Genomic DNA, 17815 nt, shown 5'->3' on the forward strand with positions numbered 1-17815 from the left:
ATCTGATGACCGAAACGGACGCCGATCTACTTGAAGGCTTATAGTAACAGGGTGCTATGGCTGCGAGGCGCATCACGATCTGCAGAGATGATAAGGAGATCCCGACAAAGCATCTCATCCTGACGTTCAACCACCCTATACTTCCTGAATCAATTAACGCAGGCTTTATAAGATATCAAGTACCACCACACATACGCAACCCACGTCGTTGCTTTCAATGTCGGCGCTACGGAATACTGTCGTGGCAGATTAACTTGTGCGAAATGAGCTGCAAATGATCCCTTGACCAAAAACGGTAATTTTCAGAGCTTCACCAGGGCTGCCTGCCAGGCGCCACATCCGGCATACACCCGGACATACGAAAAATTCAGACTTGAGAAACATGTCATCAACGCAAAACTAACCAAAAACATCACCTTCCCAGAGGGCCGGGAGAATTCTGCCTCTTTTCCCCTGGGGAGGTACGCCAATGCAGCTCGCCGGGTGCGTATTATCGTTTAGTTTCGGCGGCGACTCAGGTCAGTGAGAGTAATCTGGTCCCACCCTCGCCACACCCCCCCTTGGGTGGCCTCTGGCAGCCCACCTTGTCACCACATCGCAGGACAGCACTCAGCAGCGGCGGTAGCAACGAACATCGACGGGAACGATGCCACTCCTGTCATCTCTGCTACCCCGGCCCCCAGTATACCTTAGGGCGCCTACAAAAAAAACGCGGTGAGACTCGCAGCGGCTCCCACTCCCGCCGCACCGCCTGTGCCACCTTTGGCGCTTCAAACGCCCTCGGTTTGGGAGCTTCAGGCAAAAGGCACCCGAAAAGGTGCGCGGTCCAAGGGGCCTGATGTGTCGGCTATCCCAAGGACATCCGACGATGAAATGATGAACCATTCCTGACGGCGACACTATGCAAAGAACGAGCTGCGACGAAAATTGAAAAGCCGAAAATTGACCGCGTATCTGCTCCTTTCGTTGAAATGTCGACGAAAGACGATAGTCGACTGGCACCCCTGGCAGGCACATGCGTCCCTTCTCTTTCCTGCTCACCTCTCGTGCTGTTCCTGTACCGTCGCGCTCATCCCAAAAAAAAACAGGCTTTATAAGATATCAAGTACCACCACACATACGCAACCCACGCCGTTGCTTTAAGTGTCGGCGCTATACGGACTACTGCCGTGGCAAATTAACTTGCGCGAAATGTGCTGCAAATGATCCCTTGACCGAAAACTAATTTTCAGAGCTTCACCAGGGCTGTCTGCCAGGGGCCACATCCGGCATACTCCCGGACATACGAAAAATTCAGACTTGAGAAACACGTCATCAACGCAAAACTAACAGAAAACTTCACCTTCCCAGAGGGTAAACACACTAAAGGTTTGCGCAAGGCGATTTGAATTTACCGCGTTCCAATGCTACGGGCCGGGTTCCTCGATGCCAGTGCTGCAGTACGGCGGAAACGCGCGTGAATGGAGGCGGCCGACTGCAAGGTTTATAGAACCGCCTGGCCGTGCTCTACGTGCGTTCCAAGCAGAACGTGGAAACTGGCTAGTAGAACCTTTCGTTGCTGCTGCCGCGTAATTTTAAAAGCGACCCCAAACCATCCACCGCCGGCGTCGGCGGCGGCGGCGGCGTCGGCGTCCGCATTGCTCCTCTATATTTAAAAAGAAACAGCATCCGGCGCCAGGTTTCGATCCGAGGACTTTGTGGCCGCAGCGCGACGCTCTACCGACCAAGCCACGGACGCGACGGTGATATCAGTGTTAGTGACGCGCTTTATATCTTTAACGCATTCAAACTACGTCGTCAGCGGCGTGCGTTGGCGACTCAGCGGCGTTATAGCGGCTTGATAACTGCGTGGTGTACACGTGATACTACAAACCCGATGGAAGAGATGGAAGAGAAGGCGGCGAGCCAGTGGGCTGCGGGGGCCGAGCGCAAGCGCCGCAAGCGGGCCGACAACCGTGCATTCGCACTTTCACATTCTCCCCCTCGGGGAAATGCGGGGGAATTTTTTTTCATATGCCGCCAGGAGGCGGCGGTTTTCTGCAGTAGATGTTGAATATCATTTGCCGCTCGAAAAGCCACGCATTCATGAATTTTTTTAATAAAGAAACACTGTAAATATGCCTTGTGTACTAATTTCCTGTCTTGTATTTGCGTAATCGCTTGTTCTTCTTCAAATATGTTTACAAGTATGAACATATAAACCGGGCTTAGACGTTTACATTTGGCTGTGAGTACATAAGACTATTGCGCCGGAAGCATTTTACTTTGGCCGGGTGGCTGAATCGAGTTAGAGACAGACAGACCAAAATTTCTGGGTTTAAGTAGCCCAAGAAAGACTATCGTCTTTAAAAAACGTTTCCCTTGGGCGGAATTCAATCTCGGTCGCTCGCGTTATGAAGTCGGCGTCTGCCCATTGCTCCATTTCGGCGAGGTCGAAGTGAACGCCAAGCAGCAGGTACCCACTAGCGCCGTACACCCCAAACCCAAACGTCAGGCCTACGAGAGAGAGAGAGAGAGAGAGAGAGAGAGAGAGAGAGAGAGAGAGAGAGAGAGAGAGAGAGAGAGAGAGAGAGAGAGAGAAACTTTTATTGACACCACTGGCCTAAGGGGCCGCCATGGCTGCCCGAAGGGCCGCCACCACGGCTTGTGCTCGGGTGACCAGTGGGCGCTGGGAGTCTTCGTCCGAGCGGCCCAGGCCCTCCGTCCAGTGGTCAGGGGAACGGAGTGCACACCCAGGAGTTGCTGCGGGTATTCTATAAAAGGGGTGCGTACCTCCAGAGTAGCACATACTCCCAGTAGGGGATTGGCAAACCAAAGAAACAGTCACGAGAAACTTCGAGTTTAACTATCGTCGTCGCTAGCGGAGGAGTGCATGATTTTTTTTATTTTGTTTCGGTGCGCCTTTTGAAGAAATTTGCTCATTAGGGATTCTTTATGGTTGGCGTTAAGCCGCATGCCGCCTTATTCTCGAATGCAGCCTTGAAAAGTTAGGAGCGCCTTAAATATATCAGAATGTGTAGGGCGTTGATGTGAGAAATAACAGCAATTGCTCTACATGAACAAGTTTCTCAGTTGTGGTAGAAGAAAAGTATAATAATCTTCTGCTAATAAGAAAATTGGGCCCATCTCCCCGCGAGGGGGACTCGAGTAAATGCGTCGCATAGGGGGTGGGTGTATTGCGTTAACGTTTAGTGTTTGGGGAGTTGGTGGTAGTGAATGCGTTGTATCAGCAGCTTCTTGACGTAGTTTGAATGAGTCAAGGATATAAGGCGCGTTCGTAGCCTCCCATTCTGTGTCGGCTTTGTGGCGCAGTGGGTAGAGCACCATGTACATTGCGTTCCGCCCGCAGGGTCGATCGACCCTGCGCCTGGTTTCGATCCCCCGAGGGATCGAAACCAGGCGCCGGATAGTATTTTTTTTATATAGTGTAGGGGGAGGGGTGCGGACAACGACGGTGCGGACTACGACGGACGTCAACGCGGGTGACATCGTGAGTTACTGAAATGCTCTGCATTTAAAACAACTTTTTGCCATATAACCGCCACCCCCCATACACACGCGCGCGCGCGCGCACACACAGTTGGAGATTTTTTTCTTGAACGTCTACTTCCACAACTAGCGCCAATCAAAGTCTCCCTCATTTTGCCCGTCTGCGCTCATAACGATGTTGTGGTTTCAGGGTAGTAGTATACAATCTAGCGAATTTTATGAAGCAGTAATGCTGGCTGTTAATTCTCCTGAGGGAAGCCCCCGCGGCGCCCCAGTTCGAGTTCCGCTGCTTAGCACTAGGACAAGGGTTCGGCTGCCGGCGACGCCCGTCGCTTTTCTGATGTAGGCGAAAAGCCAAAACGCCCGCTGTGTTCGAGATTTGGGCGCACGTTAAAGATACTCAGGGGGCCAAAATTAATCCGGAGCCCTCCACTACAACGCGCCTAATCGCCTGCGTAGCGTCCGCGTGTTGAACCCCATAATCAATCAGGGATTCTCCTGAGGGAGCATTGGCCTGCCACCTCGAAGAAACACCGCTAAGCTTAATTGGAACAGAAATTTCAGTTACTTTTCTGTATATAATTTGATGCCTCTAATGTGCGTTTGTTTTGAGGGTTATGTTTCATCCTAATATTGTCCACGTTTCGCGTACCCCAGCAACATTTACCTATGTACCCGTACTTGATATAACACACGTGCTGGTATTAGTAAATTTAGGACATTGGGATTTTTTCAGAACGTTATTCAAGCCTTCAGAAAATAATTTGTAGGCATAGTGCTTTTAATTAACATTCTTGTCAGGCGAATAAGTTTTAAAAGTGGGACGTTTAGATAATTAACTCTGAGCACGAAGTCGCGGGTTCGATTCCCGGCCGCGGCGGTCGCTTTTCTGATGGAGGCTCAAACTGAAAATGCATGCGCGTACGAGATTTCGGCGCACGTTAAAGATCGCCAGGTGGTCAAAATTAATCCGGAGACCTCCACTACGGCGCGCCTCATCGCCTGCGGACTGCTTTAGAGCATCGGTGCGAACTACGATCCGCGCCCCGGGCTGCAAATTGATTCCGGTTACAGCAATCAGAGCCTCTCTAATGGGTACAAGTTATGCACAGAACGATGATGGCAGTTCCGGGACCTAAAATCTGGGCGTATCTGAGCGCTGGATGGCTAGTGCAATGAATGGCAGTGGCAATAACAGTAGAGAGAGAGAGAGAAATAAACGTTTATTTGCTGAAAAGACTAGCCAGGACTTGATCCTTGCCGGTCCGAGGTGGTAGGTCTCCTCAGTCCAGGAAACCTTTGGCGGTGGCTGCCGTCTTCGCCCGGTTCACCAGATTCTTCTGGTTCTCCGGATCCTCGTAGACGAGCAGTGCCTCCCACTTTTCAGCGATGTCGTGGTCACCGGTGGTAAGGGCGCTTGCAATATCTTGTGGTGCGGCAGTCAGGGTTGTTGAGGATGCTCGGCTATCCACAGGTGGGTCTGGACGGCGGTCATCGCAAGGGCACTCCAGGATCATGTGTGCCGAGGTGTCGGGTATGTCGCAGTAAGGGCAGAGATATGAAAATTGCGTGGGGTAGATGCGGTTCATGATTATTCCGTGTGTGTACGTGTTTGTTTGGAGCCGACGAAAGATTACGCTCTCTTCCTTGGTGAGGTCGGGGTGTGGTGGGGGATATCTCCTCCGCTCAAGTCGATAGTGCTGAAGTATGGCCCTGTAGGTGATGGGTACGTCTGCTGCGCCCGTTGCAGCACGGATGTCGGGTGGCAGGAAGGCCCGGCTGGTGTGCTCTCGGGCTGCAGCGTGCGCTGCTTCGTTTCCCGCCATCCCTTCATGCCCCGGGATCCAGGTGACGTAGGTGTCAGGAAGTTGGGGGCGCGTCTTTAAGATATTAAGAGCCGTCGCGGACACGCGTCCTTTCTGGAAGTTCCGACATGCCGCTTGGGAGTCGGTGAATATCAATGCTCGGTCGCTGCAGGTCGTCATTGCCAAGGCGATGGCTGCTTCTTCTGCAGTTTCGGGGTTACGAGCCGGTATTGTTGCCGACGTCAATTCCCTGCCTCGTGGGTCCGTGACGCTTATTGCGAAAGCAGTGTGGTCTGGATATCGAGCAGCGTCTGTGTATCTGGTGTTAGGATCCTTTTCATATTTTCGGAGGAGTGCCTTCGATCTTGCCTGTCTTCTTTCTTTGTGGTAAGTGGGATGCATGTTACGTGGTATGCGTGCTATACAGATTGTCTCTCGGAGTTCCGATGGTAGTCTCGCTTTTTGGTCGGTGTCCGCGATGTAGGTTTCACTGTAACTGAGGAAACGGAGTACTGCTCTGCCTGTAGGAGTGAGCTTGAGGCGTTCGCGTTGGCTGGCTTTGTGGGCTTCGACCATCTCTTCCCACGTATTATGTACGCCTAATTTAAGGAGCTTGTCGGTGGATGCCATGAAAGGAAGGCCTAGAGCAGTCTTGGTTGCTGCCCTAATAATTATGTCCAATTTGTTTATTTCAGCGTTTTTTAAGGCTAAGTATGGGGTGCCATACGTGATCCTACTGGTTATTAATGCTTGAATGATCCGCAAGGTGTCTTGTTCTTTGAGCCCCCTTCGTTGATTCGCGATTCTTTTAACGAGGTGGGTGACTTGTGTCACCGTTTGTTGTAGCTTGGGAAGATGAGCTGCACCCGATCCATCCTTGTGTATGGTCAGACCTAGTACACGAAGGGAGTTGACCCTGGGAATTTCCACTCCATAAAGAGTGACGCTGGGATCCGGATCAAGAAGTTTAGGTGGTCGTCCTCGAGTTCGAGACTTCAGCACGAGAAGTTCGGACTTCTCCGGAGCACACTGGAGACCGCAAGAGTCCAAGTACTTTACTATCACGTCGATAGCCTCCTGCAGGGCATCCTGTTGTCTTCCAGTTGTAGGCGCTCTCATCCACAGCGTGAGGTCGTCTGCGTAAAGAGCATGCCTCAGTCCTTCGATAGTTTGAAGTTTCTTTGGCAGGTGCAGCATGGCGATGTTAAAAAGCAGTGGGGAGACCACTGAACCTTGAGGCGTGCCTTTGTTTGGTACGGGGAATTTTGCGCCTCGAAGGTTGCCGATGCCCACCGTTGCCGTGCGATTCGTGAGAAAGTTTTGAACATAATTGTAAGCTTTGGGGCCGCAATTAGTATTTTGCAGATTTTCGAGGATCTTTTCATGCTTGACATTGTCAAAAGCGCCCTTGACGTCGATAGCAAGTATACAGGACTTGTGATGGCGATCCAAGCGGTCTATGATGTCCTCCTTCAGAAGCAGAAGGATATCTTGGGTAGACAGATGCTGTCGGAACCCAAACATTGTGTCCGGTATGTACCCGTTGTCCTCGAGATATGGCGTGAGCCGATCGTGGACCATGTGCTCAAGAAGTTTACCCGCGCAGGAAGTCAGTGATATAGGGCGAAGATTCTCAATACGTAGAGGCTTGTTTGGCTTAGGAATCATTGTCACATCCGAGTGCTTCCACGTTGCCGGTAGTTCGCCTGTTTCCCAACATACGTTAAAATACTCTAGGAGCGCTTCTGTTGCGTTTGGAGGTAGGTTACGGAGGAGCTTATTGGCAATCTTGTCTTTGCCGGGTGAAGTATTCCTTGTGAGTTTGGCCAGGGCTGCCTCCATTTCAGCTTTTGTGAAGGGTCTATCGAGGTCGGGGTTATGTTGGCCACGGTACGGATCAGTACTTGTCGGACTCGATGGGTTGTCACCGGCAAAATTGCGTTGAATCTCATCTAGTATGTCTTGTTGGGTGCCTGCGTATGAATGGACGATTTTTTGAAGGTCTTGCTTTTGCTGCATTTTTGTCCGTGTAGTCGCCAGAACGCCTCGTAAAATATGCCAGGTCCTTTTTGTGCTGAGGGTGCCCTGAAGTTGGTCACATGCCTTGTCCCAATTTTGCCGGTAGAGGAGGGCGCCATATTCTTCGGCTTTCTTAGTGATGGCGGCGATTTTCAGCTTGAGTTTTCTGTTGTGCTTTTGTCTTTTCCACCGTTTGAGGAGGCTTCTTCTTGCTTCCCAAAGGTGGGAAAGGTGTAGGTCAACAGCGGGAATATCTGTGTTCAGTTTAATTATTTTTGTGTGCTCCTCCGCTTTTTCAAGTATCTTAGAAAGCCATTTGTCAATTTCTTCGATGTTTCCAGGATTGACGTCGGTACGGAAGGCTTTCCAATCTGTGATCTTTGCTGTCCCGGACCGAATGGTTCTTTTTCGGTGGCTTATCTCGAGTTGTAGGATGTGATGATCACTTCCTAACGTCTCCTCCAGTCGGGTCCACTCTGCCTGGTGGATGCCGTGGGTAAAGGTGAGGTCGGGATTAGTGTCTCTGGAGACGCTGTTGCCTACTCGGGTTGGTTGCAGCGGATCGTTCCAGAGACTTAAATTGTGAGATTTGGCGGCGTCATGTATGCGGGTCCCTTTCCTGGTTGTTGACGGGTACCCCCACACCGTGAGAGGAGCATTAAAATCACCCGCGATCACGACTTTGTGCCCTTTCGTGATGTTCCTGATTTTCCTTATAAATTGCTCGAAGTTCGCCAGTTGGTCTCGAGGGGGGCTGTAGACGCTTAAAATGAAGAGACTTTGCTGAGTCTTTCTGCCAGGTAAGATTTCGACAAGTGTATGGTCCACGTTGGTGTCCATGATTTCGTGCAATTGTGCGGTAAGGGTCTTTTTAGTCAGGACTGCGGTGCGCTCTGTTCTGCTGAAGGCGTTGTATCCTTGAAGGCGAATGTTAGTGCTGTACGTTTCCTGGAGGGCTATCGCATCTGGTTCATCTTGTTTAGTGAGTGAATTTTAGCTAACCGTTTTCGACTGTCCGCTCCGGTATCGGCGTCCCGCTTAGCGCAACCGGAGCCAATGCCGTTCGCAGCCGAGCGCGCCACGCATGCGCAATGCCACTCCCGCTCGCTATCTGAGAGGAGCGGACCGTGAAAGACGGTCAGCTAAAACTCGCTAATATCTTGTATACTGGCGTCGGTATATAATATTGTCACGAAGCCAAGGACGACGCAGTTGTCTTGAAGGAGAAACAAGTTTATTGGAGCGAACTTGTGCTCCCCTAACAACTCAAAAGAATACAGAGGCGGCGAAGCAGCGGTCAACAAAGTGACTTGCGTCGGCGAGCGTCGCAGAATCGAATGCCGCGGCGTCTGCTGTGCAGGCTTTTATCTTTCGGCGCGAGAGTTTCTGGAACCGTCGATTCACATCCAGAACATTGTAGATCACAGAAGATTATTCTGGGCTAGCGGCGTTAGGGCGAAACACTCTGCTTATCTGAATGAGATAGCCCGTGCGGCATAAAAATAAAGAATGGAACACGCGCTTCGCATGGGACACAGATAACAGATCCGGGCGCGGCCGGGCATTAAAAACAAACGATAAATAAACAAACCCGTATGTGGTTCGCGGCATTATGGTAGAGCCGGGTGGAAGGTGGCTATCCGTGTCGGCGATGCGTTGACTGAGGGCAGACGCCGAAATGTTGGAATCTGGACGACGAAGGTCAGTTGGTTTGTTGCCACTCAATTGCACGAACTGGCACGGGGGAAGTACTGGCTGCGGTAGGGCTGGTAGCGTATGAGAGACTGCGTAAGCTATTAATGCTGGCGCCGAATCACACACTGCAGCCTTCAATTTCCGAGCTTCGCGACGTTGATGAAGAAGTTCATCCCACGTGTTCAGTTGGGCTTGTTCCTGGAGAGCAACAATAGGGGTGATGCGTGGGAGCGCAGTAATTGCTCGCATAGCCTCTCTGCTAATCGCTTCCAGTCGGTCCCACTGTTTTGCCGTCAAATGCTGGAACTGAGCAGAGTACACCAAGCGCGGTTGTAAAACTGCTCTTCAGAGTTATTTAGTACATTGAGTAACTCTGGCAACTCTCAGGTCAGTGCCGGCATCGGCCTGAAGTTTGACTACGAAGTGTTTGTTGCTCACCACTATCCACAGCCAAACGTACAATGAGTACTTTTTTCTAGTGAGCATTAGTTCACGACGTTAGACCACAAAGTTTAAACAGCGTCCAAAGTTTAAACAGTGCATGTTTAGGCCTAAGGTTAGCGGCGTCAAGGTCCGTCGTTTGGGTGCCCACCCTTAGCGACGGGATACGACCCGGCTGTACACGCAGTGACGCGGCGGCAAGCCATGACGCTGTAGACATAAGCCGCTCTCGGCGACTTTGCGGCCACCCAAGCGCCCCCCCCCCCCCTTCAAAAAAAAACTTATTTTAGGGCGCAGCCCTTTGGCGGCCGTTTCTGGGCTCAGCAGCGTCACCGTCCTAACTGAGTGAATGATAACAAGACGATGGGTGGAAGAAATGCTGTGCCCGAGGACGCGGGTTCGATTCCCGCCAGCGGTAGCCGTTTTCCTGATGGAAGAAACATCCCCCTCGCGAGGGGCACGATCAAATGCAGAGCATTTCCGGGGGCGCACGACGTTAAGTACTTTGCGTTACGTTAATGTTGTTGCACTTGTGGCAACTGCTGACGAGAGAGCGCGGCGATGAGTGCGTTCCAGCCTCACCGACACCCGCCTTTATCACGCCACGATCGCGCCACGCACGCGCGATGCTGACGTCATGACCACGCCACAGATGTTGTTGATCCCGCGACGCGCCCGCCCCCACCTGTTGGGCGCGAACCGACCGCGGAGAGAGCGCGCGATGTGAGCGGAGAGTAGGCGAGGAGGAGCGGGGCTGACGAGATAGCGCGGCGATGAGCGCGTTCCAGCCTCGCCGACAACCGCCTTTATCACGCCACGATCGCGCCGACAGGGCGCACCTGCGAGCGATGCGGACAACTACGGACGCCAAGAATGGGTGACATCGTGAGTTAAAGAAATGCTCGGCATTTAAAAGGCTGCCCTAATGACCAATAACACTTAGCAGAGGGGGTGAGAGAGCGTTGCGTGGTGCCTCCCTATCGTTGGAAGGCTAAGTGTTCCTGCCTTCTTGGCGGTGTGCCGCTCATCGTGGGAACCTTTGAGGCATGTTCGAGTCGCCACTCTTGCACGAGCCGCCCGACGCCGGTTTACCAGATGGGGCCCTAGCCGTCCTCCTGACGCTTCCGCCTCGGTGGTCCCAAGGCCTCCGACCTTAGCCAGATTTCCTGTCTGTAGCGAACATGACGTCCGCCTGTGTGCGAGAGAAAGCTGCCCTCTCTCTGTGAAAGTGTGGGCGTCAATTCCAGCGCCGTGGGTTTTTCTGCTTGGTGCGTTTCTGAACACCGCGGAGAAAAACGGGTGAAAGGGGACAGACCCCATTTGCTTATTTAATCTAGCGCACTGCTTTGTTCACTAATTTTAAACTATGTAAATCTCTGTACATAACGCCCCTTTCTTCAGTCTACTCGGCCTCAATGTTTGCCCCAACTCAGTACCACCGGACGCACGCGCTAGAAGATCTGCAACAACCGCCACACGACCTGACCGAGGAGTTACTACCAGAGAGATCGTGACAGAGCCAGCGTTAGCCGCGGTAACATGCATGGCTAACGTGGCAGGCAGAAAAAAAATTCCCCCGCATTTCCCCGAGGGGGAGAATGTGAAAGTGCGAATGCACGGTTGTCGGCCCGCTTGCGGCGCTTGCGCTCGGCCCCCGCAGCCCACCGCCTCGCCGCCTTCTCTTCCATCTCTTCCATCGGGTTTGTAGTATCACGTGTACACCACGCAGTTATCAAGCCGCTATAACGCCGCTGAGTCGCCAACGCACGCCGCTGACGACGTCGTTTGAATGCGTTAAAGATATAAGGCGCGTCACTAACACTGATATCAGCGTCGCGTCCGTGGCTTGGTCGGTAGAGCGTCGCGCTGCGGCCGCAAAGTCCTCGGATCGAAACCTGGCGCCGGATGCTGTTTCTTTTTTAAATATAGAGGAGCACTGCGGACGCCGCCGCCGCCGACGCCGCCGCCGCCGACGCCGCCGCCGCCGCCGCCGGCGGTGGATGGTTTGGGTCGCGAATGCACTTTATAAGCGACCCCAAACCGTCGGCATCCCCCTCTAAAGTTTTCAGTTCGTAGTTCTCGTTGACGTTCAGCTTCGCGTGCCTTCGTTGTATCAGTAGCTTCTTGGCGTAGTTTGAATGAGTCAAGGACATAATGCGCGTTCGCAGCACTTGCTCCTGTCCCGGATTTGTAGCGTAGTGGGAAGAGCACCGCGTACCTCCCGTTGCGGCCAGAGAGTCGTGGGATCGAAACCGGGCGCCGCTAACTATTTCTTTTTTTATATAGTGTAGTATCGCGGAGCTGTGGGTGTAAGGAGGAGAGTTGCGCATGCGCAGTGAGTGTGTGGACGGCGCCGCCATCAACGACGGAGGACCAGGCGAGCCTAAGAAATACTCCGCATTTAAAAATGGTACATTCGAAACGACGCAGAAACGCTGCAGACGTGCAAGAAATAAATTACACGTTCGAAATGACGCAAAACAGCTGCAGCATACGAAATTAAAGCAAACACAAAAAGAACAGAACTCCCGCTGGCGCAGTTTCAGCTAGGGGGCGCGCGAACACTGCGGAGGCGGGAAATTTGAATTGCATGGGGTGGTAGCAGTGAGCGGATAACGGCGGTACAGCCCACTGATCTCCACTAGAGTTGCTGGATGGCGCTTCGAGCTCTCCGGTGCGCGGCCGCCGGACGTTCGAGCGCTCGTCCCAGAAGTCGGCCAAATGGCCGCCGTTCCAGCATACCGCATGCTACGTATGGGCGGGTTTCGCGCGCATTCCGCCAGAAATGCCTGCTTGTTGCGCCGTCAACTGCGCAAGCAGACCAGAGAAGTGGTCTGGGAAGACGTTCCACTTGGAAGTATTACAATATTCTGTACGACGTGCGTGATACGCAGCGAAACGCAAATGTCACATCAGTATCGTTTTTAAGCTGTGGCTGTTGTTACGCAGATTCCCTCGCTCTAAGCCGGATTTATACCGGCGTTGGGGGGTTATACCCTAGTTACACGTCGAAAGTAACCGCAGTTAAGTTTAACCGTGATTACTAAACTTTAACCGCTTTAACCGCGGTTATCACAAACTGCGGTTTTGGCTGTTACACGCGAAATTGCAAGTTTGGTGACCGCGGTCGCTTGATTGTGAGCGTAACAAAAATAAATTACCACACTTTTAACCTCACGATAAATAACAAAAGAGAAGCAGTGTAGACAAAAAATATCGTTAAAGCAGTCGCTTCTGACCCAAACGCAACGCACCCGCCCGCGGCGAGGAGAGAGAGAGAGAGAGAGATGAAACTTTATTAGGCAGCTCAAGTCCGAGCCGCGGAGTTATCAGTCCACGGAGGAAGGGGTGTTCCACGGTCCTCCGGCGGTGGTGGGCTTGGCGGAGGTGCACAAAGAGTTTCTATGTGGGCAGCCAAGAGGGACCACCGGGCTGCCCGTAGGTTTTCAGGGGGAGCGGCCCAGCTAGACCACGAGTAGGGAAGGGGCTTCCCCAACAGCTCGCAACCGGCTTGGTTTGCTTCGGTCTGTTCAGTGTTGGGAACTTTCGGCTTAGCATCGCGGTAGATATCAGACCGCCGCTATCTCTACAACTGCAAACTACAATCCATAGCACAATTTTTCACCGCACTAACATCCATTTTCTCGCATGTGGAAGTTGTTTTTTTTCCGCAATCAGATTGATTTCGAAGAGAGGCGATAAGCTGTCGCTGCCGTGGTCTGGGCCGGTTGGGGCCGCTAGCAGTGCCGTGCGGGCAGGCGCGCCGGCGTGTTTGCAGGCATAGCCGACGCGCGCGCCGATCGTTTCCGAGTGCTGAAAACGCTTCAGGATTGCCTGCTATATCCATTTTTGGCTGACGACGCACGGAATTTACAAATTTAGCACGGCTTTTGTCGTAGTTGATCGGGCGGATCGGGAAACGAGCCGCTGCTGACGGGCAGTCGCGCTGATTGCGAGAGCGATGCAAGCGCGTCTTGGGGACAGCTTTGGGGCGCGCGCTATTTGAGAACCTTCGTCTCTTCCGAACGCCAGGTGATTTTTTTTTTTTTTTTCGCCTACGCTGATGCGCCACCACTTGCGTCCGAACTGACTTGTGCGATTTTGAGTACTGCGGCTGCGGAAACTGCGGTTAGCGTGAGCGAACTGAGGTGGCCAAGCTCAGTTTGCGTTGACCATGGTTAGCGAAGCAACCGCAGTTTCATCTGTCGTGTAACGCAGCAAACTGCGGTTTTGTCTAACCGCGGTTCGCTTAACCGTGGTTAACTGTTCCGGTGTAACTAGGGTATTAAGAAGGGACAAATGGGCTCCATTCTCAGGCAGCAGTCTCTGCAGTGACCACTTTTCTGACAACTGTTTTGACAGAACGGGCGCACGAACTCGGCTACAGCCTGACGCTGTGCCCACGTTGTTTTCTTTCTAGCATAAATCCCTAGCATAAATTTGTAGCATAAATCCCGTTCGAGCTGCGTCGTCTCCTCTCAAACCAACACCCAAGTGACATTTTGGTTGTCCTTCGCAATTAAATTCTGCTTCATATTAACCTCGCATGTTTCGGTATAGCATAAGTTGCGATATGAACGCGATGTGTATAGCCAAAATGCAATAAAGTGAGAACAAAATGCCAAGATGCTCCAAAGAGGACGCGGTTGAGAAGCGTAGCAGACGTCCGACTTCCAGGACGAGCCGTTGAACTTCCGGTGGCCGTGCGCGCGCCCGGCCGCGACAGCGGCGAAGCGCCATCCAGCAACTAAGTGGAGATCAGTGGTACAGCCCATTATGCCGAATCACTGCTCTGTACTTCCGACAGCTTTCACATTGAGTGGAACGGCTTTAATTTTTTTATGATCTTCTGCCACGTGCATTGTAAACTGCCAATTAGAACTATGATTTTTTGTGTTCACTAATATAATCCGCCATTACATTGATTAGTTTCCGTTTAACAACTGTTGTGATGAATGGTTGCTTAGTTTCGTAATCAAGCACATGAGAACTTTACAAAAGATGCAAAGTTAAAGACGGTCGATTTGCTCATTGAAAAGCTTTTTTATCTCGTTCGGCCACAAACTCTACCTGTTTTTTAATAATCGAAGTTTTCAACTTCGTAGTGTTTAGAATGCCTCTGCGCAACACTTTATTTTGTAGCATTTCGTCCACATCGACCGATAAATCATGGCCGTCTTTTCCGATGGAAATTGGTGTTAGAGAAAACAAATTATATGAGCGTTATGTACCCGCATGCTGCAGCCCGATTCCTGCATACTGACACTCCGCTCGCGTTAGTTCCACGGTAGCACCGACGCAGCGACGCCATGTCTCGTGTTAGAGCCATCTACGCCGCTGGCACGTTTGGGTCCTTTGCGGCTTTATGTGTTTCCTTCACTCTCTCCTCTCGAGACCCACTCGCTTACAAGCTATTTTGCATGCTTCACTCCAACAAAGCATTGCCTTGGACTCCGACTCGCAAATACTTAAATGAGCGGGGAATATTTATGAGCATTATTCACAAGAGCAACTTTAATCAACCTCTGACGACATTCCATGTGACGATTGCTTTATTTGATAATGAGCACGTCGGTTCGGGCAAAAAAGATGCCGTAATAAAAAAAAAGATTCATTTAGATGTCGTACCCTGTGTGAACCGGTGTTTTGGCGTAGCTGTTATGTGTGTTTACGCTGATTGCTGCTGCTTTTGACTCCGTGAATTGACGTCGTTTATGTGCAATGTAACACTTGTGATGTTTCGGCGCAGTTCAGTGCCGCTATTGTTCACAGCCGCATTATTTAGACACTTTTCCACTTTGTTACTATGACCCAACACCGACTCGCCTTTAAAGCCACCCTTTGCGACGTGTCGAAACTGTTGCGCTTTAGGTTAACGAGTGGAATTGATGATATTGACTCTGTGTGTCATCAACTGAAGATTGCCCGTCATCCACCTTCCGTAACAAGCAATGCGTTGAGGCTACGAGACTTCGACGTCTGCTTCCATCACGATAAGGCAATTTCAATGCCACTGCGTAAACATAGAGAACAACCGGAAAGTTATGTAGGGGGTGGCTACTGTGCCCTGAGAAGTGTGTCTTAATCACGATATACTTTTTAGAGCACTTTATGGGCTCGCAATCAGGCGGCGCAGCGAGATAACGGACCCAGGTAGAGCCTGGTGTAGCGGGGTCTGGGAGTCACGCCGAGTCTTCGAAAACCACGCGGTTTTAATAGTCATGACCGTTCGAACCTCGTGAGCCGCTGGTGCTTGTTATACATCTCTACAGGTACATTTCAGGCAAAATTTATGTATATAACCGGAAGCCCCGCGTTCATTTAGTTAGGAACGCTCGTTGGGTTGGTTTTTACGATGGTAAGCGAAAAAAGCAGCCGCGCAAGACAAAAATGGCGCGTTCGAAATGCCGCGGGAAAGGCTCCAGTCGCACAAGAAAAAAATGGTGCGTTCGAAATGACTCAGAAAGGCTTCAGCCGCGCAAGAAAAAAAATTACGCGTTCGCAATGACGCAAAACAGCTCCACCATACAAAATTAAAGCAAGCACAAAAAGAACAGAACTCCCGCTGGTGCAGTTTCAGGAAGGGGGCGCGCGAGCACTGCGAAGGCAGGAAATTTGAACTGCATATTCCTTAAGAGGGAAGTGACACAGGGCGGCGAAGAGCGTGATGGGTGGTAGCAGTGACATTGACACATCACTGCTCTGCACTTCCGAGAGCTTTCACATTGAGTGGAACGGCTATATATTTTTTTTAATTTCATGTTTCGAAATTTTTTTGTTATTTTATTTTTTGTTGTTCGCTGGGAAGCGTTTTAATTTTTCACCACTTCACCCCGATTATCATCCCCGTTGTCAGACAAAGTCGTCTTTCCTGCAGTGCGTTTTCGCGTGCGGACATCGTCAGTGGAACCCGCAAAGCTTCGCTTTAAAATTGCGCAGCTTGCATAACTGCTGTATGGCTGGAGAAGCAGTAGAGCTGGGGTTCACTTAGCTTCTCCCGCACTGACAGCGGATCCCACGAGAGAGGGAGCCGCCGGAACCCAGCAGTGCAAAGCCGTTTCGGACGGCACTGTAAAGCAAAGACCGTTGAAGTATGTACAGTGTTTTATTCGCTAGCAATCGTCATCCTTTTCGTCGTGTTCTTCCGACGGCACCGCCGTGTGGGGCAAATCCTCTTAACGCATCCTCGCCTCGGTAGACCTCCACGTCTTCGGTACCTTGTCCGGTGGATGTCTCCACGCGTGGATTGTGAAGAGATGGCTTGACAGATTCGTTTTCATCATCTTCGGCACGCCGGAAACGTGGCGCGCAGGTCGCTACACGACGGAGTTTCTCATGTGGCGTCAACCCACGCGCAAGGCTGGACGACGCCGTGCGGCGTATTTCCAAACATAGCACCCACGTGACATGTCTGTTCGCGCGATGCAGTACGGTAATTAAATGTCGTTGCTGCACCCCAAACCTAAAGTGACCCAACCAAACCCAAACAAAAAGGTAAGCAATGAAAAAAAAAACTAAGACGTACTGGGGCTCAAACTCAGGAGGTCCGCGCCAGTACTCATAAATAAAATAAACGCAATACATATTCAGAATGGGTATAGATACAAAAAGCGTGTCATCCCTATTTCATATTTGCCGCAAGTGCTACGAGTTGTGCCGCGCCTCCGCCAGATGGCGCCACGGGTCCCGCGACCGAGAGAAGACGCAGTGAAACATCCCCCTCGCGAGGGGCACGATCAAATGCAGAGCATTTCCGGGGGTTCACGACGTTAAGTAGTTTGCGTTACGTTAATGTTGTTGCAATTGTGACAACTGCTGCCGAGAGAGCGCTCGTCAGCAGTAATTTGAATGAGTCAACAATATAAGGCGCGTTCGTAGCGACCCATTCTTTGTCGGCTTTGTGGCGCAGTGGGTAGAGCGCCATGTACATTGTGTTCCGCCCGCAGGGTCGAGGGATCGAAACCGGGCGCCGGATAATATTTTTTTTTTTTATATAGTAGGGAGGGGTGCGGTGCGGACTACGGACGTCAACGCGGGTGACATCGTGAGTTACTGAAATGCTCTGCATTTAAAATATGTCTAAGGATGTATGTGATGTAATCTTCCTTGTACGAAAATAGATTTTTCTACTGTGCAGTACCCGGACAAGATGTTCTAAAGGGCGAAGCGAATACGCTTCTGAGTCCGAACGGTGAGATGCTTTTTTCAGGTGCTCGAAATTGCACGCACAGTGATATCACACATGTCACGTGGGTGCTCTGTGCAGCGAAGCGTTTGTAAACACGCTACCCGGGTCACGTTTGTCAAGCCAAGCATACTTAGGAAGATTGGCCAAGATTGGCCAAAAAAAAAATGGCGTTCGCCGT

General features: G+C 51.4%; 2 protein-coding genes across 3 annotated transcripts in view; one reads left to right on the forward strand and one right to left on the reverse strand.

Moving 5' to 3' along the window:
• Positions 1–72: 72 nt before the first annotated feature.
• Positions 73–6413, reverse strand: LOC144153257 (uncharacterized). Its single transcript, XM_077684910.1, has 2 exons — positions 4996–6413; positions 73–79 (listed from the first exon to the last, which is right to left on the reverse strand). Exons 1-2 carry the CDS (start codon positions 6411–6413, stop codon positions 73–75), a joined length of 1425 nt encoding a protein of 474 aa, XP_077541036.1.
• A 2090-nt stretch (positions 6414–8503) lies between these two features.
• LOC144151573 (neprilysin-2-like) overlaps positions 8504–17815 on the forward strand; it is a 48813-nt gene continuing 39501 nt past the window's right edge. The window contains exon 1 of one of the 2 annotated variants that reach the window (XM_077682677.1): positions 8504–9014. The gene's annotated coding sequence lies outside the window, so the exon portion shown is untranslated. The remainder of the gene's footprint in view (positions 9015–17815) is intronic. The other variant, XM_077682676.1, reaches the window with a different exon arrangement.

Source organism: Haemaphysalis longicornis, unplaced genomic scaffold, assembly GCF_048455015.1.
Source record: "Haemaphysalis longicornis isolate Haplotype H1 unplaced genomic scaffold, Haemaphysalis longicornis Haplotype H1 scaffold_9, whole genome shotgun sequence".
NCBI classification, from domain to species: domain Eukaryota; kingdom Metazoa; phylum Arthropoda; class Arachnida; order Ixodida; family Ixodidae; genus Haemaphysalis; species Haemaphysalis longicornis.

Coding starts and splice junctions, on each gene's coding strand:
- LOC144153257 (XM_077684910.1), bottom strand. CDS start 6,413: ATGAGAGCGCCTACAACTGGAAGACAACAGGATGCCCTGCAGGAGGCT.